Below are 26,451 nucleotides of genomic sequence, written 5' to 3'. Positions count from 1 at the left end.
ATGGAAAAATCTCACTTATCATTTTTCCTATTCACTCACCAGAGACCTTTCTCTGGCGTTTTAAACAAAACCTCAAAGTCTTCCAACTGCCATTAGTGGCAAAATATCTGTCCAGGGAGGGAACTCTGGGATCCAGTCCGAGTAAGAAAACAACTGATTTAGACCAGGGGAAGGTCTGAAAAGCCCATAGTTTAATTTGAGAACTGTTTTTCACCCCCCGTCTCTTGACACGCATGGTTGTAAGACTGTCACGTTAACAGATCCAGACTCCCGAAGTGAAACGAAAAGTCTGTGAAGCCCAGCTGATGGGCCTGCTTCCCAGACCACTGTCCCTGCAGCAGTCCATCTGTGTGCTTCTGACAGGTGAGCAGTCCGCAGCGGTCACTCCCTAGGAAGAGGTCTCTCCCTTTTCTGACTGGATGCCAAATTGCACACCCTGGGGACATCGTGACAAAACATGTGGTCGCCTGGTTACCTCGGGAAGAGACATCACTGATGAGCACATCTATCATAGTCCCAGCTCTCTGATGCTGCAGTCTTTGAGGTAAATGAAGAATATTCTGCCTTCGAGCAAGAAAGGGGGGCCTGTGGCCAAAAGGCTACTCAGGTATGTGAAGAGAAGAACACAGTCTCTTGTGGTCGGATGACGGCACCCGCTGAAAGCGAATGTAGAGAACTTAAAGAGAAAGAATGGGAGGCACATATGTCCCCCTCCTGGAAATGACTGCAGACAGCTCTAAATCCATGGAAACTGAAGAGATGGCCATAGGACAAAGAGAGGAAAGGGTAGTTTGCAGATTCCCTCTCTCACCCAGTTTCATGGAAGGACTCTGGTGCCACGAGAAGTCACTGCCACCTGGCTAATGTCTCTCTGATTAGAGTATGACAAACCCAAAGTCTAGATAGGCAGAAAATGTCACACACAACAACCACTAATGCACAGCAAAACCACTATGTTAAAAACACATAAATGGGGTTTATGTTCTTTTGATTCTTACCTCTAAATCATTAAAAAATAAATGTGTGTCAGCAAGGTTAAAAATCATTTCTTCCATTCGCAGTCCAAGGGTCACTGCCATTGGTGGATCCTTAAAAAACAGAAAGCAAGGTTAAGTACTTAAATGCCTTTAAGTTGTATCAGAATTACTTTAAAAACTGCTGTATACAAAGTGTTTTGAAAAATTAACACTGCAAGAAATTTCTCTAAAATCTTTTTAGTATTAAGCTATTTTAATATAACGCTAGAAGAAGAGACTGCTGATCCTGTGTGAGAACATTTGGGGAGCTGGGGATGTTGAAACATCAAGTTTTTTGAAAGTCAAGGCATTTGTAACCTGGCTAAACTGACAGGGGAAAACCTGGTGGCCATATGTAAACCTGCATAAAGAAGGCTGTAAACAGGGAAGGAACCTCTCACGAAAGATATATGTAAGAAAACTGATATTTATTATAATAAGAATACACAACATTTTTCAACCCTGAGCCTTTTATAAAAATGTGTAAGTATCTTGCCTGTCAATTTGTGGGCAGAAAAAAGCTGAGTCATGAAACAATAACTAATTTTTCTGACCCCATGCACTGAGTCAGCAGCAGAGGTAGGAACAAAATTACTCCATGTGACACCCAGTCCACTGCACAATTCCTCTGATCTCTTGGCTTTTCTTCCCAACTTTTGGGCACACAGAAGTCCTCACCAAGGTCGTGCTAAATTGAACTAGCAAAGGTAGTCATCTCTACCAAATAATTACTTTGTACGCAAATATCAAACACTGTGATAGGAAGGTGTGATTTAAGAGGCCTTTTCAATTTCCAATGTCTCTGCTTTATAAAAACACAAAAGGTAGTCTGAACCTATGCCCATTTCCCCAAATTGAGTTTCATTTTGGGTAACTCATCACTGCCTTGCCCACGCTTAGGCCTGTATCACTTATTTCCTACACTTCCTGCTGTTTTGGCACCCACTGAAAGCAGTGCTGTTCCAGTATGTATCCTCAAACCCTGTGCTTGATCCTTCTCCGTCTCAATATTTACTCTTCTTGCATGCAGGCACTCACTGATGAATTTCCAGGCTTCCCTTTATGATTTTATTGCAGGTATTCATTCAACAAAGTGCCTGTAAGTGTTCTTCTAAGTGTTCTTCAGCGTGTGTACAACCTATGGCACAATTCTCTAGGTGGTCCACAGGAATGGGAAAGCATACGTACGTTTGTTTGTTTGCTACAGATCATCCCTACATTTCTGATAAAATACAGGATTCCTGTCCCTGGATGAGATTAATTCAAAATGTTGCATCTGTTCGTAGGTCAGCTTTCACACTACCAAATCGCTCTACCTCAGCAAGATACCACAAATCTACCGATCTGCAATAACAGTTTGCCTGAGAGCATTTAGTATACAGTAAATGTGAGATAATTAATGTAACTTTCCTAGGCTTGCTAGGAAAGAGGTTAAGCCAATTTGCATTACTTTACATTTGTTTTAGAGTAAGAATGCACACGGACAGTTCCTGATGCTTAGCTGACACCTGGTAACTAGTTTTATCATTGCCTTAATCATCTGCCTGGGCTTGTGGTGTTCAGTTAGCTATTTTATGCTTAACGTACTGCAATGGACTTTTAAAATGATCCTCTTATTAAAATAAGAAAAAAATCCATATTTCATCATTTAAACTCTGATTGACACTAGCAAGTTTTCAGAAATCCTTTCTTAGATACCTTGAGATTAAAAGTCTAAAAGTTTACGAGCATCTGGCAACAAAATCACACAAAACCTCACATGATCATTTGTTAGTATTAGGATCAAAGGCTTCCCAATCAGCATTAGACGTCCGCTACTCCAGGGCTTCACAACGACAGAATAAAAGATGGCTTCTGCCCTCAAGCACTTAAAAACTAATGGTAAAATCTGAAACATAGACATATTTTAACCCTTGCTCATGAAAAAGTCAGGCTCGAAGGGTAGAATAGTGTACAACAAATTGTAATGATCCGAAGTTAGAACCAATTCTCCGGCAGTGAAAGGAAATATTTTTACGTTGACCCTTGACCTGGTCTAGACTACCTTTCAGAAGTAAAAACCAAATGCAGTGCTTAGTAACATAACTTCATCCCTACATCTTCTGCAGTCATGTTCACTGGATCTGAAAGTCACATGGCTGAAGGTAGCAGCAAGTACAAAGGTCAGTTTTCCAAGGGGATGATTAAGGACCACATGTTAACAGATTTGCAAAAACTCATGTAAGATACTTAGAACACAAATCATCAAACTACTCTGGACTCATGAGATTCCTCATCAAACCATAATGCTTTTATCAAAATGTCATCACATATAAACATGTGTTTCTCTCTTCTTTCTCTAGCGTTTTTTTTCTGTGCACAGTAAATTATAAATTCTTCTTCCTGCATACAATGCGAGTATTTGCAATATGCTTCTTTACCTCAATCCTATGAACACTAAGGCATGTGCATAACTTTATGCACAGGTGGTAACTCATTATTATTTATGTGAGTTAAGTTATTCACTGGAGTGCTTCCAAGCCTGGAATCTCAGACTTTTGATTCTCAGCCTCTTTTTTCCCCTTCCTGGGTAGAAGCAGACTTAAATGCGGAAATTTGCTATTACATATTCCATTATAATCCAATTTATTTTTACAGAAACTACCAACTATGCATCACAATTTCCTGCCTTGCCTAGTATAGTTGAAAGATGTAAATGTGACAAAGCTTTTATGATTTTCTTATTAGTAGTACTTTTGTAACCAACTATGCCCGACTTTATTACTGTTAAAATGAGATTTCCTATGTTCCTGTTTTGACAAAGGCATGTGTAGGATATTGCTAGGTACTATACGTAAAATAAAATAAAGCAAAGAGAATTCATTTCAGCTTAGCATGAAATCAGTCTGGGATCTCCCCGTAACAACTTCTGCTAAGAAGAGTCACTGGAATTGAATTCTCAAGTCATGAACAATTCTTGCTTTAATAAATTGGCCAAACCTTGCACTGCAACTGTTTAACGAGAACTAAACATCACATTCCAGCTCGTGCCATGTTAAGTTCACTCCTTCACATACAAAAATAGACAGAGAAAGCAGATTTGTCAGGGTCTTGTGGTTTTATAATGTTTGCACAATGTGGAGGAATATCCCAATCATCGTTTTACTGTCTTTCAACTTGAAGCAGACGTTGCAGACTCACTCAAGTGGCACAAAGAACTGAGTGTTGAAAAGAAAGCAAGAAACATGTGCAGCTGATACAGATTTGAGCACAGCAAATTGAGAAACTGAATAAAAGGCACACTGAACTCCTGCCAAAATGGTATTTTGTGCTACTCCGCACAAGCATACAAAAAAGAGGAAACAATAATAAAAAAACCCCAACTGGACGTTTTCCCCAGATAATTTGCAGAATAAAGAAGCACAACTCTTTGGCTCTCAGAGGCATGATTTTAGCCAGCTATCATTAGCGTGCAAAAGAGTCAAGACCAGCTACAGCACTTCCGTATACCAAAATACAAATTACTTTAGTTACGTTAGTATGAAGGCACTAAACTGGAGCCAGACTGTCTGTCTGTGGACTTCTGTACTAGACTGGTCCATCCACTGGAATGCCTCCTGGGAGACTAGGTAAAAATATCCTGGGAGGACCAATATTTAAATGTTTTGACCAAGAGGGAAGCGACTAGAATAAAGCCCCAAAAGCTTAGTGTCCATTAGTAGAAGAAAACTATTTAATGTTGTCTTGGAAGGTCAGGTTTCAGCACAAGATGTTCAAAATCATTTAATTTCATGGAAAAATAATACAAACACACCAAACTCTCTTTTATAAAATCTCAGAAAACAAATAGATAAATAGACTGTCAGGTAGATTCATTGTGACAGGAGTTTGTATGCATGAAGCCTTAAAAATAAGCAAGAAAACAAGCAAAATATGCAAATAATATTGTAAGAACAGATTTTCAATGGGTGGCTGTCCTGAACAGACTTAGAACAAAATCAACCTTTGGAAAAAGTGGAAATGCTTAAGTTAAGTACCAATATTTTTCACTTAAAGACACTTTCCTACATTATGTAGGAATCTCAGATTTAAGTTCAGCCCTCACTCTCTCATAGGGGACACCTGTTTCCAGGAGAGCTTCATGTGGATGGCAATGGAGGAACAGAATACATCTCTTCTTAATAACCGTATCTGGTGGCTGATGAAGGAAAACTCACATACTCCATAGGGAGTTTCTGTTCCACGCTCTCTAGAAGGTGGTAGGAAAACGGACTCAGAGGTCTCAGACAATGAGGGAGTGAATGGAGAGGACAAATGGAGGTCATGAGAGATACGCTATTAATACAGGCAGACAAAAGCATATTTATGAGTGAACTTGGGAATGTCATCATGGGTGTTAATGGTGACAAAGTTTTGCTGTTTAATGACTGGACAAGCAGAGAGTGAGCAATAAAAAGCTTCTGAGCCCTTTCCAGAGAAGTGTACAAGGTTAATGTGTCCTCCCTGACAACTTTCTGTCATTGGCAATGCTATCAAAAATGTCCAAATGTGATCATGAAGTGTGGATTTGTTTTGATTTTTGCACTTGGAAATCACATTCTCCCCCTTCTAAGGTCACAAGGGACTTTCACTCATTTTTAGCCAGTTGCACCTTGAGTCATAGTGTTTATCTGGGCATCCTTGCCCTCTGGATTGACCTGGGAGAAATGAATGAAATATAAATGCTCGGAGGTAGACAAAACTCCAGTTTAATCAGCCTCAAATCAGCAAGAATAACTGGAATGTAATGGAACAAAGAATACACACTGTTCACAGGGAATAAGAATGTACCTCATGAACTTTAACAGATGATGACATCTCCTAACACATGTCCTGTCACGTCAACAAATCCTTACTTAAGAGCTCAGCATTGTAGAAAACTGTATCTGCCAACTGGTGCTCAGCTGCAAAAACCATCATCAGCCACACAAGTCACAATATAACAGCTCAAATTCCAATGTTCATAATTTGCTACTGCAGTAAATAATTAAAAATAGACATGTACTAGTTTTATGAAGTACGAAGCAGATGAGCAAAGGAGCTGAACAATGAGAGGTACTCTTACTGCTCGGAAGCAGCACGGTTTCCCTGAAACCTAACAGAGGTGTAGGGTAGTTTTTATTCTCTTTTTATGTTAGCTCTGACCAGCCCTATAATTAAGTAAGCACTACACCAAAAGTCAGACAGAAACACCCACAGGTAGACAACAGCAAGCCATAGAATATTCCTCTGGATAAGTTTTATATTTTAAATATCAAAGTGATGCATTGACCAACCTCTGGCCAAATCTCTCCCACTTCAGCGGAGTTTACAGCTGTAATCTACTGGTGCCTAGATAAGAAGCAGTAATGTGCCCTGTGTTTCAAATGAGATGCTTACAGATGCATCCAATAAGCTAAATCTTTCACCTCATCACCAGTTTTGTTTTTAACATCTTTATTATAACAGCCTATATAATTCTGAAATCAAATTAATATCACACCATGCAAAGTGCTGGGCAAGTATATACCAAGGAGAGCGTGCATTCTCAACTTCAGAAATCCTCAAGCGTAAGTCAGAAATCTGACGTTCTCTTGACAAATACATGACCCAAAACTTGACTACTGGATCCAGGCCTTCCCACATAACCTCTGACAATGAATGCCCCCATTGCCTATCTCTCCTCGAGGATGCTTGGTTTCCCTTTCCCTTTTCTCTTCTACTTCCACTGCTTGTTAAACTGTAGAAATCTTTTGAAAGACAGACTGTTTCCTGGTACCACTGCGGCTCTCAGGTGCTCCTGCACACATACATTGGTCCCTCCACCTGGCCATAACAGCGTGATGGCCACCTCCACATGCTGCACCTCCCCTCACTGCATTTCCTGCGCAGCCTGAATTGCAGCAGAGCAGAGAGATGAAAAGACTCATTTCTGAATGTTTTGTTTTTGCCCGGCTACTGCAAGAAATAGGGTAAAGAGTTAGCGGAAAAGGGGGATGAAAGTTTAGATGTCACGGAGTAGATGGGAAAGATCTGAAGGTGAACATCCTTGCCTGTCTGTATATTCACACTAGCTCTAAACCCAGTATCTCACCCCTTGAAAATATGAAGTGAACATACTTGGTATAAGAAGATGCCTTCCCTTAAAGCAATGTTGACATTAAAGACTCACTAGTCTCATTTAGAATATTTAAATATGGGGGAAGGGGAAAACTCTGCTTTTCCTGAGAAATTTGTGTTTTGGTTTCTTTTTTTGGGAGTAACCTGATTATGTTATACAAAATGGGCTCACAAAATACATATGCAAGAACATAGGGTGCACAGCTGAGCATCTGTGTAACATTACATGCCTTTATTTTTTAAAATCAGATAGCAAATTACCACAATTAAATAATTTAGTATCACCATTATTTTACACTACCCTGAAATTTTTTTAATTGAGAAGTAATTTTATACCACCTTTCCAGGATAAACAGCTCTCTCAACACCTTTGAAAGACCTGTGGGCTCTCAAGACTTCCACTGAGAACCTCACAATTCATGGACTATTTACTCTCATAGCAACCCAATTCTCCTAACAAGCCAGACTTCAGTCTGGATTAAGACCTTGTTTACAGATGGAAATCATACGCAGACAAGATAAGGGCCACATCTGCTAAACAGGTCATGCACCAGAGACCGACTAAGGTCCAGTTGTGCTATCTTTCCCTTCTCCCATGTCTCACCTCTTAGGCACTTAGGCTCAGACACATTCCATCTTAAGTTCAGGCAACACTTCAATGACATGCAAAAGTTAAAGCCTACTCGTGCTAAGCTCTCCCTGTATTCCCTTTCCTACTGCTCTAGCCTCCTTGCAGTCAACAATATATATGTTTGAGTTTCATTGGCAATTACTCATTACCTTCCCAACGACTTCTTTATAAATATGGCAAAGGTGGTCACTGCAGGAAGGAAAAAGTCTACTACTTTTATTTTACAGTCTCTGGAAAGGAATACATTTCCCTAGTTGTATGGATGCCACCTATCAATACAAAAGAAAAAGGATTTTCTACGGAATTCCTCTCCTTTTGCTTCATGGTTGTTCATGACATTTGTTTACTGATGCTGATCTCAGCAGTATAACTACATTAATTTCACTTGCCCTTGAGATACTCTTAGTTTATACAAGCCAACTTTATCTGCTGTCAGTACTACTGGCTGTTAATATGCCATTACTGTTCCTAAGGACTCTGTATAGAGAGTCAATTATAGCAGCAGATGTGTTCTTAAAGAACAGCAGTACCGGGATTTTTTCAAATATTCCTATTCATAACGAAGTGAGAAACCAAGAGGAACTACCTTTCTGTCGCTGTCTCTAAGACAGTTTTCAAAGTTATTCACAGATGTTTATGAGCTACAAAATGTGCTCTGATTTTTAAAACTTTGTATTAAAGTTGACTTAGACTTTACTCATATATTATGCGAGGTGGTGCATGAGGTGTAAACATCCTAAGGGCACAATCAAAAAAGGGTGAAAGGAATGACTACATCACTGGGGCAATTCAGCAAGTTCTGTGGCAGTCTATGGGCTACGCTCAAAAGTGATATAAATGTTCATGTTCAGCTAGGTTTCTCTCTTGTTTTGATAACTCTAAGTTAAAAATGGTTCTGACAGTCACTGTTGTTACAGTGTTTGAAGAACAGCAGAAGAGGAGTTTTTGACAGAGCGCTGAAATGTGCACTGATTTGGCACTGTGAAGCTGCAAAACAAGCAAGGCTGTTTTTTACAAGACATGAATAACTACCCTTATCTTAGCATTCCAAAAATTCAGATTTTTGTCTGGGCCTGTGAGTTTTCCTATTAGCTTTCTCTTTTAATAACCACAAACAGCTGTCTCAAAACACGGAGGACTGGCCCATCTGTGGTTATAATTCACAGATCTAGCTTTGGACATTTCTAACCCACTGGGGAGGTGTGTGTGGAAAGCATTTCTCTAATGTACTGTTTCTCACATCCTTTTCTTGAGCATCTGATTCTGGCTGGAATAGAGAGGCAGGAAACTTATGCTAAACAAGCCCTTTGCCTGACATAGTGTGGACATGGTTATGTTCTTAAGAAGAAATACCTTTGTATTAATTACGCTTGAATGGCACAACACCTAGAAAATCTACATCCACGTATGTACATACCAATATTCTCCCTGTCCATTTTCTTCCCTTCCATACATTTGCCCTAATTTTTTGTTTTATCCAGGCCTTTAGCTCTACCCCTCCCAGCAGTCTGCTCCTGCTGCTATGCACCGGTCTTCCCACCAGTCCTTTCTCCCCTTGCCCAAGCACCATTCCCTGGGATCCTACCACCAGCCCAGCGGGGCTCGCTGCTGACTCAGCAGGGGAGCTCCCACTCCTGCAGGCTGCGACTGCCTCTCTCTGCCTCCCTTGCTCTTCCTCCTGCTCTCCTGCTTGCTGCTCTGTGACCTGAACTGCTTTTGGATCTCACCGGAGGGAAGAGGATGAGTACAACTGTCTGCTTGGGAAAGGGATTCACTCCCTGGCATTACTCACCCCAGAGCCAGCCAAGGGAACCAAAGATTCAATGGAAAAGATGGAGAGTCAAAGAATAACATCTGCAGCTGGCGTTGAAGCAGGTCTGCCTCTTACTTGCTCATTCTGATTCATCAATTTCCCCATAAATTACCCATCACTCCAGTTTATTTCCTATTTCTTCCTCTGTGCATCCAAATAGCCAGTTATTTCCATTTGCCCATTACCTCTATTACCTCCCTGCAATGTCTCTTCCAGCGTACCTCAGGAACTCATCCCTGTTGCTCTATAAACTCTTCCCTCATTTGCAGCATCTGCTTCAGCCCTGCCTCATATACTGTGCTTAGCGTCTGTGTCTCATTTCTCTCCTTGACTTTTTCACAGTAACCCTCTGAAAATGGGGTTTACTGTACACATTCCCTCTACCTTCACCCAAGCCATGATGAACATGGAAGGTGAAAAACACATACACGTGCAGGCCAGATAGCTCCGATACAGGGAATCGATGCAGAATTCATGGCTCACATACCTTGCCATACTTCTGTGCATAGGATCCTGTGAGCAGCGAATGAAAAACTATGATTGTTTCATCCAAATCCCAAACAAATACACGCTGAAAAAAGAAGTGGGGACAGTATTATTAAACAAACAACATCAAAGTCCCACCCCCATCCCACCCAGAGGGCTAAAAGTCAAGTCAGTCCTAAAGTTTAACTAATCGCTTAACCAAGCAGGTTTCCTCTGAAAATCAGCAACAACAGTGTATCATGCGTGGTAAAAAGTCAGAAGGAGAGTAACTTTTGAACTCTTCAACCATTTCTTATTTGTCCCCTAAAAAGCTTTTCAAAACAGCTGTGTAACACAGATTTCAGAAGCGTGATGGGGGTCAAGCATAATTGTTAACTTAAGGATAAAAAGTACTCTCAGATACTTCTCTGCAAGTCTTACTGATTCAAGGTTCTTCTTTATTTCTCCTGCGTAGCAAAAATTAAGTCTTTGGTAAAAGTGCTATATGCCACATATAATGTCATACAGAATTTAAATAATATTGTAGGATAAAATGGATTATTCTAACAAAAAAAAAAAAAGGAAAGAAACTCCTTATATTGATAAGGGGTTCATTTTCACTGGTAAACTATAAAAGAAACAGGGAAACTGAAATGTAAAAAGTTAGAGTCTTTTCACTGGAAAAGTGAAATCCTTTGGAAATCAAAAAACGTGTAACAGTTTCTGTATAAAAGCAATGGCATTTCCATTCGGTGCCTAGCTCTGCAGCCCACCCTGCCACCAGGAGCGGCTGTGTGGCCAGCCATGCCCCAGCAAGTCTCGTCTTCTGCTGTACCCGGAGCTGGTCAGTGAAGGCACAGCAGTGAGGCTGGCCAGGGCTGCTCGCTCCCAGTGCGGGTCTGGTGGCAGCAGGGGACACGTCGCACCGGTGGGCAGCACGTTCCCCTGATGCCAGAGCTGGAGTGTTTCACACACACACACAGGCACTCCGCTTCCTCCTCCTCCTCCTCCTGTCACTGTAAGGCAGTGCACTGCTAACACAGGAGTAATAAGACTATAATTACTCCATTGCTAAGAGGCCACTTGTGTTTTAAATTGTCACCCCATATATTAGGCAGATATATTTCTTCACTAAGGCACTGATATTGCACATACTTAAGTACAGCCATAACTTCACTGATGTAAGCTGCCTCATTGAAATCCACTGACATTACTTACAAGCACAAGGACAAACCTCTGCCTAAGTATTTGAAAGGCTATGGCCAGATGATCCTGCATATTTACACTGCATTCATAAATACGTGCAATTAAGCTGAGCAATGTATTTGAGATTTCCTATTCAAAAAACTAAAAGCAAATGTGACAATTTTGAGTACAGGTCTCACAATTTTGTGATTCTATTGCATGAGAAACTGAAAGATACGCAATCTTAGAGCTAAAAAGAGCAAGGTTGAATCACATCTACTTTTCTGCCTAACTCTGTCATACAGAACAGTAATGTCTCATTGTACATGTATGTTAAAACAGTGACTAATGTCTGTTCTATTCAGTTAGTGAGACCGAGTCCATGATGTTTTCTAAAATGCTTTAAGCTATTTCCACAGCTGTAGTTTTCAGAATATACTTTTCATCAGAAGAAACATCCACATTACCCTTCATCAATTATTGCAGGCATACCTCCAAGTCACTGTCCGGAGGGGGTGATGGATTATTCTTCCGCCCCCTACCCCGAGACTTTGATGCAGAACTCCTACATGTTCTCTCATCAAGATCTTTGATTGGCGTGGAGGGGCTCTGCACCGTGTCAAACTCCCCTGTAAAGTCAACCATTCACGGCAAAATTAGTGCTGGATTTTTAAATAACAACCTTTTTTTTTCTCAAAGCTAGACATGGCTGTATGCAAACTCAACCACAAGATGGACCTAAAAAAGTTGTATGAAAGGAGTGATAACGTGGTTTCTCTTATGTAGATGGAATCTGCAGATGCCACATACACTTTTGACTTTACCAAGGAAACATTATAAACCGTAGCAGAATAAGAGAAAGATTAAAATGACACGTATGCATGTGCAGACATATATACAAATACGCATGAGCCCACGCAAAATCGTGATATATCCAAGGACGATGTATTTTAGAAGTCATACTAATGACTTCTCAAAACACGAAGTGCCTTTTAGTTCAAGTAGTTCATTTCCCATGTTTGGAGTTCAGCTAGACTTATTTCCAAGTCCTGCATTACTTTTACCGGAACACCCTTTGGCACTCGTCCACGCACCAGAACAGCCAGTCAGCTTCCTGCTTCATCTCCTCCTCCCACGTCACCTGCTCTTTAGTAGAGTTCACTTTTTTTTTTTCACCTTACCTCTGCCCATAAATTGGCAGAGGAAAGTCATAATATTAAATGCAATATTCCAGTTACTACTAGAAAGAGGGTGAAGTTGTACTTGTTGCATTCTGATCATCTTTCTCTAAGATTCAGCTGTTGTCTGCTGTGAGAGAGAAGATGTGCTGGACGGACCTTTGATCTGGCATGGCATAGTTGCTCTTAACACTCAGGCCTATCCCTGACTTACCCATTTAATCTACTTTGCCTCTGCTGGTAACGAAGGGCTTTAGAGGTGATCACAAACCAGTAGCTATGTAAGACAGACAGACTGAAGAAGGTATCTCCAGGAAGGATGGCACGGAACTTCCCTTTACAAAGTACTTGTATGCCACAGCTCAGTAAATGGAAAATATCCTTTTCTTCATAACACAGTACCTTCAGCGCCCCTTTAAAACTGCTAGCAATAAATGCAGTTTGACTAGGTTCCCAAGTGCTAAATGGCATAAATCCTTCATCATCTATCCTATTAACGATTTGATTTTTTTCCATTAAATAAGGAAAGGATACAGCTTTGATCTGACATCTACTACAGAGCTTGATTCAAGGGAGTCCTTGTGCTGCACGTAATTGTGCATTTCTGGGCCACTTCAGTAATATTTATTAGAAGTGCTCATGATGGCACATCTGCAGAATAAATTAACACTTGGTACAAACATTTCCAAAGAATCGTCTATGATGCATCTGATTTCGAACTGGAATCTGAACATTTTTCATTTTTACTAAAGAGCATCATTAAGTGGCCAGCAGATCAAGGAGAGTGATTTTTCTGCTCCGTTCTGAACTCGCAAGACCACATCTGGAAAAATCTCTAATTTTGGGTCCCCAAGTAGAAGGGAGATATTGACAAACTGGAGTTAGTCCAGGTGAGGGCCACCAAGACAGTTAAGGGGCTTAGTATGTAGGAGGAAAGGCTGAGTGACTCTTCACAGAGGTATGCAGAGAAAGGACAAGACACAACAGACAGAAATCACAGCAAGGGATATTCCTGTTAGATACAAGAAAAAAATCCTTCACTATGAGAGTGGTCAGGCCCTGGGACAGGTGCCCAGAGAGGCTGTGCATTCTCCATTCTTGGAGATACTCAAAACTGCATTGGACATAAACCTGAGCAACATGATCTAAGTTGGCTCATCCATGAGCAGGTTGGACCAAAAGACCCGCAGAGGTCCCTTCCAACATGAAAAATTGAATGTTTCTGTGATCTTCTCTGCGTCATTCACCTCATTCTCCCTCCACAACAAAGAAAAAAACAATTCTGGTCTAGCAGACTCTAAGAAGAAAAAATAGACTGCAGTCTCAATTAAGGGTCTGTGCATAATGTAACACAATAGTTAAATTCTTAATCTTTTCCATCATTTATTTATACCTTACAGTGAACCACATACAGAAGATTATTAAAATAAATACACTGGGAGATATATTTATATATCTTGACTAGAAAAATACTGTTGTATTTCTTGGAAGAATAAGATTTAAGCCCATAATATCACATTCCTGACTGGGAGCTCTAGACATTGTGAGGAAAGAATTCAAGATTCAAGGAAAAGGGAGAATAAGAAGAAAGTTAGTTCCTGAGCCTATTGATTAGGACATTTACCTGGAGAAGGACATATCTAGGTTCCACTGCCTTCTCCAGGGTGCACTTGTTTATTTGACTGAATGATTGATATATATGAAGTATAAAGATGTATTTTCATGGCCCAGAAGCCACATCCCTGTACCCCCAAGTGGAAGGTGATGAATCCTCCATGGAACAGGAGGAAATCAAATCTGTCTCTCTCACTTCCTGGGAAAGTACTCAAATTACTCTGCTATCGCCTGGAAGAAGATACTACTACTTTTTTCTCGAACTAGGTGATGACTGCTTCAATGTTGCAAAACCAATGTGCTTCTCTGCTTGTGCAGAACAGAGCCGAACATTCAGGCAGCAGCTAGGAAGAGATTTTCAAAACTGTAATTTGAGAATTTATTCCAGATACCATTTTAGATAGGTCTGTCCTGATTTGGATAAGGATCATATGCATTCTATAGTAGTTTCTCTTTCAGCTAAAACTCTTATTTGCCAAGAAATGGCAGGAAAATTAAGCAGCAATAATAATATCTAATGAAGAATGTTCTCATGGTGTTTTCACTTGTCCCTACTGAATGGACAGAGCGAGTTCTTGTTGACTAATCATTTCTATTCCCAGCACGGTGTTGATGTCAGTAAGGACACTGCAGGCAGTGGATCGATCAATAAGGTCACATTATCCTAGTTCTTTCCCCATAAGAAGAACAGCAAAATATACTTTGGTAAATGTACAAATGTACAAAAAGATGCTTCATAACCAGAATTCTTGTGCAGCAAAAACCTACACTGGCTTCAAAAGAAGTTCTGAGTGTGCAAGAAGTCTATACAAAAATATAATTTCCTAGATTTTTCTGACAGAGTGGAAAAAATGTCCCAAACCAAAACCCCAGAAATGAAAAGGCAAAAATTAAATAAGTGGAGATGAATGTTTACATTCTTACCACAAAGTCTTCATATTTATAACGTTTCAACATTTTACAACAAAATCAAGACTCATTTCTACAGTTGCGTATTAAAACATCTGTTCTCAATGACTGTGTTTACTCTAATCTACCAAAAATAAAATATAAAAAAAAGCCCTGTTCTAAATCTTCTCTGAAAGTATCCAACAACTGAAGTAAATAACTTCTATTTCCATTTAGCATTAACCATTACCAGTTGCCCCAGGCTTCTGCTTGGGTCAACGCTGTACTGATAATTATCCATTAATCAGTACTGTAACTAATCACTGTACCTTGTAAGTTCTAGGTATTTAAAGCCAACTTTATTTCATTATGCTAATCTCTATATCAGAATGAGCAGCTGTCTCTTACTTGAACGAAAGGTATGCATCTATTTTAGAACTGCAGAAGTCAGTAGTGCATGTTTTTTTGAACAACTGTAGGCTTAATTGCTTGATTTGCTTTTTACCAACAGCAGGCTAAAGAAGCAACTGCATTTTCTTATCCTCCATTTCCTTTAGAAGTGAGGTCAATGCTGATAAAAGGAAATCTTATTAAAAATTCAGCCATGTAACATAAAAGAATGTGAGAAATTCTAGTACCAAAGAGTACTGAAAACATTACCTTCATGAAGAGTTCCTGCTGCAGCTCATATTGGACAGAAATTTTTATTGCAATGTTTGAAATTTTTTAGCTTTTCCAATATTCAACACATGCCTAATAAATATACTTCATAGCCTCGTCCCACTGGAACTATTAGCAGCATCAGAGATCCAATAAAACAAGAGGAAAATGTTAAAACCAGAACATGGAACGACCACTTTATCACAGATGTTCATACACACACACTGGTTCATGTCCAGCATGAAGCCTTCTGTGCCGTGGATACCTTCCAGCAGCTCCAGTTAAGAGGACAGGGAGTTACAGCACCACCGTTACAAACGGAGGTGGTCTTTCATATCCAGAACATTGTTTCCCACCTCTAGTTTGATGTGAACATCCCCTCCTCCCTGTTAAAACACAGTTGTACCACTTAAGCAGGAGAAAAGAGGTGTGGGCATAGTCTGCACATAGACCTAATGCCATCTCCTGGAGAAGCTGCAAAGGGTGACTTCACTGTGGGTACAAATTAAGAGAGACCAAGCTCTGCTGCATCCCAGTAACCGAATTGGAGCTAATATCCTACAAGTGATTCACCTCGCCTAACTCTGGACATATGAAAGTGAGGTGCCTAAAAACATGAAGCTTTTACCCAGGCCTATTTCCTCGGCTAGAATTTTATCTGCCCTAGATTAAATGTACTCAAATGTACTCATCTCCTGAGACCTCATCTCAGGATTCATCTGACTTATCCCAATTTGAGATAAAGTGCCTCTGGAGATACCTATTTGTCTCGCAGATACTCTGTGGTCACGAGTGCATTTTGAAAAATCTTAATATAGGGCAGGCACAATACAAGCTCAGAAGAGAAGTCCATGGGAAGGTTAAGGAGCTGAGCCTTACACAGAGGTGGGATGGATGAACTTCTGAGCCACTTCATACTCTCCTTATGGATTGACTTTTGTTACATATTCTTACTAGACAGAGCAGCCAGAAGATGGCTTCAACATCACAAGCCTTTTTTTTCCTGGCTCGTAATGTGTTATTGCTTGTTATGAGTAGCAGATAGAGTAAAGTCTGTTTCAATTTTCATCTCATTTTCTTGGTCAATAAATACAATTGTAACTGATATTAACTCCTGATCTGATGGGGCTTTATTATGAAAACAAGAAATCCGGTAAGTGTGCAGATTATTAGAGCTTTTGGATAGTTATTTGAATAGCTAGCAGAGATGGCAGAAGAGTGAAATGCCTTGCTGTGTTTAATCTCAGGTTTTGGTTGGAGTAAGTCTTAAGGAGCGAGCAATAAAGGCTTGTTAGACAGCAAGTAAACACAGTGAGTGAGTGCTGAAGCTCTGCAGTATGATCTACTGTATCTGAAGTGATCTCCGAGACACTGCACCTCACTGATGGAAATTTATTTTTACAGTGACACGGAAGGGCACAGGCATGTCATGTATGCACAAAGTGGGTGTTCAGCAGAGGGTCGCATGATCAGTGCAGTACTTCACAGAAATAAGGAGTGCGTGGGCAGATTTGTAAGTTCAGATGCACAACCTACTTAACAGGAAAACAAGTTCATATGCTTAAACAATCCACAAACAAGAAAAATCCTTACTGATTCATAGATGTGAAGCCTTCAGTATTTTTTAACCTGTTCAAGCTATGTAAGATTCCTTTTCTTTGCCAATGCTATTCGATATAGCCTGGAGAAAAGGAGGCTGAGGGGAGACCTCATCGCTCTCTACAACTACCTGAAAGGAGGCTGTAGCGAGGTGGGTGTTGGTCTCTTCTCCCAAGTAACTGGCGAAAGGACGAGAGGAAATGGCCTCAAGTTGTGCCAGGGGAGGTTTAGATTGGATGTGAGGAAAAATTTCTTTACTGAAAGAGTGGTTAAACATTGGAACAGGCTGCCCAGGGAAGTGGTTGAGTCCCCATCCCTGGAAGTATTTAAAAAACGGGTAGATGAGGCGCTTAGGGCCATGGTTTAGTGGGCATGGTGGTGTTGGGTTGACGGTTGGACTCGATGATCTTGGAGGTCTCTTCCAACCGTAATGATTCTATGATTCTATGATTCTATGATATTAAGGGAGTTTGTAATACATGATAAACTTATACAGCATTTCTAGGAAGCACAGATACACAAGGGAGAGACAATATGGGAAACGCTGATTTTCTCAAATAAGAACATGGAGGAGTAACAAAGGAGCAAGGAAAAGTACACAGGATGTGCAATTACCAAAACATCACTTGTGAGTACTCTTCACAGTCTTTTAAAAATACTTTGCATATGATTTGTGTCTGTTATGAATGTCCTGCAACTGTTGAAATTTCACTTTGTTTCAAGTTACCTCTTAGCTTTTTCTTCCTAAATTTGCATTCTGAGACTACTGAATAACATTTTACACTTTCATCAAAAACCAAGGGTATGTGTATCTCCCCATACCCATTTCCATACCATACCACACCACAAACACGTGCATACACACACACAGACTTTGAAGATCAGCCTGAGGAAAACAGCTCGCTAGGAAAAATTTCAACTCATGCAATTAAAATTCCAACTTTTTAGTATATTTAAGCAGCTTGTATGAAGTATGAGGCCTGCTTATACTTCTCTACACAGTATTACCCTTCCTTTGTACAAATTCCTTATTATAACACATTAGTTTTTTCTACTATACTTTTCAGTGAGATGGTGCAGTTGTTAAGATGAGAATTAGGAAGATTTATGCAATGAGTTGATTTTGTGATTAAACCACATTTCCCCCTCTATTCAGAGCCTAATCCAAAACCCAGTTTGTTAGTCTTTTTGGAAATGCTCACAGTCTGTGGGTAAGGCAGACACTACCCATGCTGCATGAGGGAAGCCAGTGTCCCTGGAAGAGAGGATTGCTCTACGAGCGCTGAGCCAGGCAGCTGGCAATTGATAACCTTTCCCCACAGATGCTACACACAGCCTTAGTAGGCTACTTAGGTTATGAATATATGACATAATAGCGAGCTAGATCATTAAGAACTTCCTATATAATGGAAACAATACAGGAAAGTGAGCATGCAAAAGCAGGCTCTGTTCACCCAGTAAGGATACCACACTCATCTGACTGCGCCTGTCAATTCCTAAACTACCCCATCAAGATCTTCATAGCTCTGCTCTGTACTATGCATAATTTCAAATGCATAATTTTAACTTGTCTTTACTTTAGTCCTATTTATATTAAATGGGGGAAAATAAATTGGCGAGATGTTCAGGAACTTAGAGACCTAGCATAATAAAAAAAAAAAAAAAAGACAATTTGTGTTTGCAGAACACATAGAATGGAGCAGGTAAATGACTGTGAACTGGGTTATAACGATAATGAGAAAAAATGAAGAGCTGCCATTACCCAGCAGCAGTGCCCTAGGAACAGAACCGTGTAACGAAATACTGTGTTGTAGTGGATGTGCACAAGGGGGCAGAGCTGGGCAGGCAAATTGAGTCTCCAGATGTCTCCTGAGAAGTTTCTTTTTGCAACTTCAACTACTTCAATACTATTTTTTTAAAGAGACTTGTGCTAACAACTGATTGCTCTATTCTTAGTTACTTAAATTTGTGAATTAGCAAGCATGGCTTGTATACATTTGAATAAAGCCCATGTACTCTTGCTAGCGTGATTGGGGCATAATTAAATGAACAACAGTATCTTGTTTTAAATTCTTTACAGCAATACTTCAGAGCATGTAGGTGGATACAGGAATGTTCCACTGTCAGTAACAGGAGAGCTCACTGAACTTTTACTTCAAAATTTACTAAAGGTTTGTTACTGTACAGTCGTTTTTGGTACTAACAGATCCCTACCAGACTGTTGTAATTTTTTTCAGGCCTACTCCTTCCACAGACAACCATCTCAGTTTGCAAAGAGCTTTATTTAACTAATAAACTAGACAGGTTTCCTAACTAAACAAAAAAAAAAGCTTATTTTGGCTGGTTTGCATGATAAAATTTTCTGAAAGGCATGAGCTTAAAATGTCAATATTCAAACAAGGTTGATACGGAAATCTTGTCTTTATACAAGTACAGAATAAAATACAAAAGTTGTTTTCACCTGAATGTAGATCTGTACCTGGTTGACTAGTCAGGCCAGGGAGAGAGTCCTGTAACTGGTAGGTTGATGATGATGAAGTGCCATCAGCCGTGTTGTTTGAGGTCATATATGCACCATATGTTGATGCTGAGTAATACTGTGCATATTGATTTTGGCCAAAAGCTGTGTATGATGGATAATCCTAAAACAGCAAATGCAGCAGAGTACTTAATTAAGTAAAGTAACGAGCGATTTTTCCATTAAGTATTTCTAAGTGTGCAATCATATGACTTTTGCAAGAGTTTGGGGAGTTTAGTTTAAATTTTTTTTAATTTAAGGATATTTACCAAAAGACTATAGGGAGGTTGCTGAAGTATTTAAGTGCCAGAAGATGCAACTAGGCTTCCACTGGGATTTTGATCGCTTTCCACAGAAAATAACATTGAACCACAGTGAGTCTAATTCAACATAACAGATCTAAATTAAAATAACATGCTGTCATTGGAGTTATAGAAATCCTTTTGTAACTGACAAACAAAAATGTTAATATTCATACCTGTTGTGAACTACTGAAGTTTGTAGAATTTGAAACAGAATTGTTTGCATAAATAGTGGATGATGGTGTAAAACTAGAACCTAAAATTCAAAAATACAATTAACTGTGAGAACTTGCTTGTGAATAAAAATAAAATTCTAAATACAATATTCCATGTTACGATATAGATGAATCAGAAGAACAAACAGCTTTTATTTTCTGTTTAAACAATAAAACATTGTAATGAAACTTCAAAAGAAATGAAATGCTACTTCCACACATACAGGCATACATTCCTCTTCACACCATGCAAGGAAGGTATTGGCAGTAAGTCATTACACTGATCGAGAAAGCATTTTTCAATTTATTGCAGTGTCTCACCTCTCCTCAAAAAATGTTTTTCTCTTTTGCCTTCATTTCTAAGTTCTAACACTTAAAATAAAGAATATTTTAATGATCCAGGTGGTTTTAATCGATCTGTAATGAGGCATGTCCTTGTTTTCAACATGTCAGATGATTCATATTGTAATTTGTGATATTTAAAAGATTAACCGTTGTATAAGAAGCTTAAAAATTATCCAAATAAAACAGGTTATCAGTGATCAAAGGGTACTAATTGAATAATAAATGAAAGAATAAATATGAATTAAGGAGAAATTCTAACAAATTATGCTAATCCAAAGAGAAACAAGTAACAAATGATGTCATAGTCAGATGCATGGAAACAAGGAAAAGTGACTTGTGTATGCTAATAAATACAACAAATGCTTCCAGTCCTGCCATGTGATTTCACCCCATAGAAAAATGCAGGTGCAAATAAGGACTGCATTGCATGGCCAGATCTAAGTTAACAGATAACTAAAATGAATACGTATATGCATATCAGTACTGGAAAAAAATACTTAGCTTTAAACTTTAGAGGTAAAAGTAGCTGTCAATGACAAGCGTACTTGCCGGAGTTCACAAAAATGAATGGAAAATATATCATAAATATGAGGGAAGAGGGGGCCGTCGGCAGCAGCGGGATGGGATGAGCCCTGACGGTGGTGGCTACTCACCTGGCATCTGATAAGAGTAGGGTGTTTGGCCTGGCTGTGGGGTGGAAAACCCTGGGCTGTAACTGAGGCACCCGCTCTGCAGTGGTGATTGGGTCTGCGAGAGCCCACTTTCCGTCTTGATGCCTGGCAACATTACACCCAAATCTGTGTAAGAAATTAATTTTCAACTGATTCTTTAAAATATTTTCTTACAGTTGGGAAAATAAAAAAGAAAGCAAAAAACGTTCACATCGGCATTGCTCTTACTTCTACGTAAGGTGAAGTAACAAGATGTCAAATACCGTAAGTGGGTAAGCTGTACGGCTGTCCAGTCTGTGAGTAGGCTGTATAGACCGCTGGTTGCTGCATTCCCGAATACTGGGTTTGTCCGGCATAGGCAGACATTGTTTGAGCTGCTGGTGTAGAAAGAATGTGTGGATAGGGCCTAAATATTAGGAAAAATAGCATTACTGTGGCAACAAATACTTTGTATGTTGATTCAAGCAATAAAGTAAAGAAAAAGGTTTAAAGATGTCTAAAGGCAGTTCATTATTCTGCCAGCTGTTCCTCTTCTGGGATTTATTCGATCACCCACTGAAATAAGCTGAAAACCACTCTGGCTCACATTCCTCAGGGCACGGTGAATATTTTGTGCTATCCCATCACTACAATTTAATTCTCAAGCTACTGTGTCCAGCTGTAGGTGGACTGTGCCACCACTATACGGCTTTATATGGATTTGACCCCTTTGAGCCAAGATCAGCCTGCTTAAATCAGAAAGGCCCTCATGCTTTTTTAATCCAGTGGAGGGAAACTTGGACTAGAAGAATAAAGGAAATACAGAGGTGAACGTTAAAGCTACTACATTATGTCCTCTGTGTACGGTTCTGCTTCACCAGACATCTAGCCTCTGGCTTCAACGGGCGATGGATTGTGCCCATTGAGAGCAGCATGAAAAATATTGATGGCAATACTTGGGTAACCAGATGGGCTTTAAACATTTGGAAAATATGGGCTAGGAAAATAGAATGGAAATAAAAATGGTCTTCTATTTATAAATACTGGGGTTTTAGAGAGAGATTGAATAAAATCAAGTTTAAAATTTTTGCCCTCCAGAGTTGCAAAAACATACAGAGAAACATTTGTCTTGGATTGTTTTGTAAGTCAAATAAGACTTTATGGACCAAGAGTTGAGTAAACACACTCTGCAGAATTACGCTAACTGAAACCTGACCATTAAAAGCCATGACTGAATTTCAGATTCTATTTTTTTTTTATTTTTTCTTTCTAATTAGTTCAGTACAGTTGGCAGCAGTTACTATCAGAAAAGGATTACTCATTAATTTAGATGCCAATAAATTATTACGGTAGATTAAAAATTCTGTTAAACCTTGTAATGTATTTGGCCAAAAGTATGAGATATAGTATGCCAAAACCTGGTTTAAGTGGAATAAGGTGGACTGTTCTTAGTTCAGTCACCTACTTTCTGTATCAATAAATATTGGCTCTCATGAGATGAATGCAAATTTGTTAAAGAAACTTGAAAAAGCCTAATCAGCTACAGTTTCGATGTTTCCTCTGTATCAAAGTCACATAGGTATCAAATACATGGAAACAAATAGATGGCATACTGGAATCAAGCACCCATGTGCACAACACTGATTGTAGGACAAGCAAACTAATAGCCTGCTAACTGCAGCAGTTTCGTACAAAATCTTCGGTGTTTTTTCCTAAAGTTCCCACTCCTGGATTCATGTGATTGCCCAAGAGCCTGTTTTCCACAAAAAAAAGTGAAAGAAATTTTCTGTTCCTAACAACACCCATTGGCTTAAAAACAAAAAAAGAGATTAAAAGCTAATCCAATTTATTTGATTTTTAAATCTTACGATACCGGAGAAGGAAAGGGTGGTTCATGACTGTGGAATGTTTGGAAGCGTTTGGCAATGTTGGCACTGGGAGGGTTTGTGACAGGGTTACCTCTCAGTACGCATCTTGCACATGCAATTGTGATTTCTAAATATAAACTGTCTTCTTCAAAATATGTCTGTATACATTGCCAGCACTGTTAAGATGCTGATGTCTGAGAATGTAATAGTCCGATTTTCTCCTTCTGTTGTGTGCAGATATTCAAAGGTATTTCTCGTGTAGCAATACCGTACTGTGCCCAGAGCAGGATCTTGCTCTGCAGCCATGTGAGGAAAAAAAGTTGGAGAGCGAGCTATTCTGGAGTCAGTACTGAGGCTTAAGTATTTTCCTTTCTCTCTGCTTGTTTACAACAAACCACAGAACTGCCTACAGCCATGGTCAATTCCCTATAAAAGACTAGAAGAGGTGCAGACACTAACTTGGAGGGATATATCTGTGGAGAGTACTGGTGCGCTGATCTTGGGCTGTAGCCACTACTTGTTATTACTGCAAAACAGAAAACAAGAGTACAGCAGTTAGAAACATCATGAGACCAATACAGCCAAACAGTCTGAACGTTAGAAACATCACGAGACCAATACAGCCAAATAGTCTGAATACTAATGCAGCAACGTTAGCAGAGAAGCTTACTGAAATGGACAGCTTTTCAACAAAGTAGATGTCACCTGAAATGCAACATCTTAATACAAAAATTAAAAAACTCCCAAATCATTCATCGTTGTACAGGACTCTCTAGTTGGTATGGGTATGTCATGCTTTTTCAGCTTGACTGACGTGTTTCTGAATATATTGCAGAGGCAATTTCATACATAATCTGATCCACACACCGTAGATCTTTCAAATTTGCAAGTTGTATTAAAATTGGTAGTTAAAAAGAATCTTGTGATTTAAAGTATGACATTGCATGGGATTGAAATAACATACGCATACTTTTAAAGTCTCACATTAACAAGTTTAATTTTAATACTGGGTAGGAAAAATAAGTTTTATATGGGTGTGGTTAATTTTAGTCAGCTTAGGTGATGGAAGATACTGGATTGACTACTAGAAAATGAATACCATTCCTTATCGACAGACCGACCTAACAACAGTATTTTTATTTTAAAAGTAAGCATAAACAGTCCTGTCCAGTAGCCATCAAAATTGTGTATGTCTATACTGTTCACAGCTGCATTCTTCCAAGAAAGCTAACAGAACAATAGTCATACCCCATTAAAATTTCATTCAGAAGCAGTGCTCACACTGGATTAATTCCAAGTGTTTGGAAGTTTCTCTTTCCTTTAGCCATCTGTCTTGACTAAGACAGATGTATTCCAAATATATGTACTCTAAAGTGTTGAACCAATCCCTTCACAGCAAATCCATACTGGGCAAACACACAGAGTGTCTTTATTAGGCCATCTGCTGTTCATTCACTTTTCAAAAGATTAAAGTAGTACACAACGAAGCACTGGAATTTCTTTAGTCTAATCAATCATAGTTGTACTTCAAAGTGTACCCTCTTCCTGAGTTGTTCGTAATGGTAGTAGAAATGAACTTTCAGAATTATATAAGTGACAAATAGGTTTAGGTTCCTTACTATTTTATGAAACATGATGTATTTCTACATCCAGGCCTAATTAATGTCTTTGAGATCTATTACTTTGAACATATGCAGAACTTCATCTTTTTAAAGCTAGTTTAAATGCATTTAGAACATGTAGGACTTAAAAGGAAAACACAGTAGAAGAAAAACAATTAGCTTCTTTTTTAAATGTGCGGTTGAGTATGGCTTGAAAATAAAGAAAAACTGGATAATAATTTTTGGAACATGTGCCACCAGATTTCATAAAAGAGTTGCTGATTGAAAAGATATCGAGGGTTTGCCTGTGATGGAAGTCTGCTGAATTCAATTTTATGTGGCTATTCTTTTTTTTTGAGAATGCCTTTCTGTGGTTTAAGCTCAATCCGCAGAGTGATCCACTAGGTGCGCATACAGCTATTCCCAGAATTAGGTGAACCTATAGCTGTATATATCAACATAATCAGCCCATAGAACTCTAAAGGATGCTCTCAGTTATTTAAGGCTTGAAGAGTAGTCTTCCCTGTTGTATCCCTTCCCTGTTGTATGACCTTTCTAAAGACAAGCAACAGCTAACAGAGTGACCTTGGCGATTCTAAGGGCAAGGAACTTTTGTGATCCATTATCAGCTTATTGGATCTTTTTTGCCTGTACTGCTCCACTTTTTGTCTGATCGTTTGCTGGATGACAGCTCACTTGATTAGTTAGTTTAGTTAAAGCACATTTACCATTCCACCACACCTGATGTAAACTACAAAAAATGAATGACTGTTCATTTAAATCACTTGAGCTATCAAAACCTAATGTTTTTCAGCAAAAACTGTCCTGCCTGCTTTTTTATTCTTTCTGCATATACCTTATTTTATAAATTCAGACAAGAAAATAAAATACTTTTGGAATGTGTCTGGTTTTAAATTTCTTTTTTTTTTTTTCCAATTTCCCTGATGATACTACTGGGAAGAGAGAGAAAAAGAGGCAACTGCCCCCAGAGTAAATTGTGTACCTTTCAAACTAAAAAGTCTGTTCCTTTCACTCTTTCTCTGGTAGCTTGTCCCATTGATTTGTACACTACATTTTAGCCTGTGAGATGTTTGAGAAACACAGGGTGTAAGACCTACCATAAGAGAACATTATGACTGAGTAGAGCCTATGGACTATGCCTGTATCTCATAAATTAGATTGGTAATTCTAAGGGTTATCAAACTTAAACAACTTTCACTGCTCGATAGCCTCCTAACCCTACTTCTGAGGACTGTTGGCAATGGAGGAGATGGTGGAGGCAGGTTGTTATGGTCTTTATGACTGTGCCACTTTATACAGCCATTTATATCAATGGGGTTAAACACTGTTTTATATTACTTATATTAAAAACACAATCAAAACTGTTTCTTCTCTAAAAAACTCAAGTATTTCTAAGACTTCACTACTTGAATTTACCAGAGGAATGCTCTTCAGGGCAGGTATAAGACCCTTGATTTCTCAAGTCTCACTATGGTGCTAAGGGCATATTCCAGTCCCCACTAACGTTGATTCACAGAGGGGACAAGAAGCTGACAGCCAGCTCTTACCGGTTACCCTGTTAGCTCAACTGGCCAAGGTGGCTGTGGAGAATTTAAATGACCGTATGTCCTGGTTTCAGCTGGGATAGAGTTAATTTTCTTCCTAGTAGCTGGTACAGTGCTGTGTTTTGGGTTTAGGTTGAGAACAATGTTGATAACACACCGATGTTTTAGTTGTTGCTAAGTACTGATTACACTAGTCAAGGACTTTTCAGCTCCCCATCCTC

General features: G+C 39.3%; 1 protein-coding gene across 10 annotated transcripts in view; it reads right to left on the bottom strand.

Annotated features, from left to right (window-relative positions):
* Positions 1-26,451, bottom strand: part of EYA4 (EYA transcriptional coactivator and phosphatase 4) — a 159,631-nt gene that overhangs the window by 18,088 nt on the left and 115,092 nt on the right. For 6 of the 10 annotated variants that reach the window (XM_009319061.1, XM_009319060.1, XM_009319062.1 and 3 more), the window contains 8 exons: positions 23,524-23,590; positions 21,481-21,623; positions 21,200-21,343; positions 20,163-20,242; positions 19,628-19,808; positions 11,720-11,856; positions 10,065-10,148; positions 999-1,088 (listed from right to left, as the gene is read on the bottom strand). In XM_009319061.1, coding sequence (XP_009317336.1) covers positions 999-1,088; positions 10,065-10,148; positions 11,720-11,856; positions 19,628-19,808; positions 20,163-20,242; positions 21,200-21,343; positions 21,481-21,623; positions 23,524-23,590 — 926 coding nt within the window. The remainder of the gene's footprint in view (positions 1-998; positions 1,089-10,064; positions 10,149-11,719; positions 11,857-19,627; positions 19,809-20,162; positions 20,243-21,199; positions 21,344-21,480; positions 21,624-23,523; positions 23,591-26,451) is intronic. The other 4 variants (XM_009319063.1, XM_009319067.1, XM_009319070.1 and 1 more) reach the window with 2 other exon arrangements.

This window comes from Pygoscelis adeliae, unplaced genomic scaffold (assembly GCF_000699105.1).
Source record: "Pygoscelis adeliae isolate BGI_AS28 unplaced genomic scaffold, ASM69910v1 Scaffold172, whole genome shotgun sequence".
NCBI lineage: Eukaryota > Metazoa > Chordata > Aves > Sphenisciformes > Spheniscidae > Pygoscelis > Pygoscelis adeliae.
The sequence above is the reverse complement of the archived record's forward strand: the minus strand, read 5'-3'. Positions and strand labels throughout refer to the sequence as shown.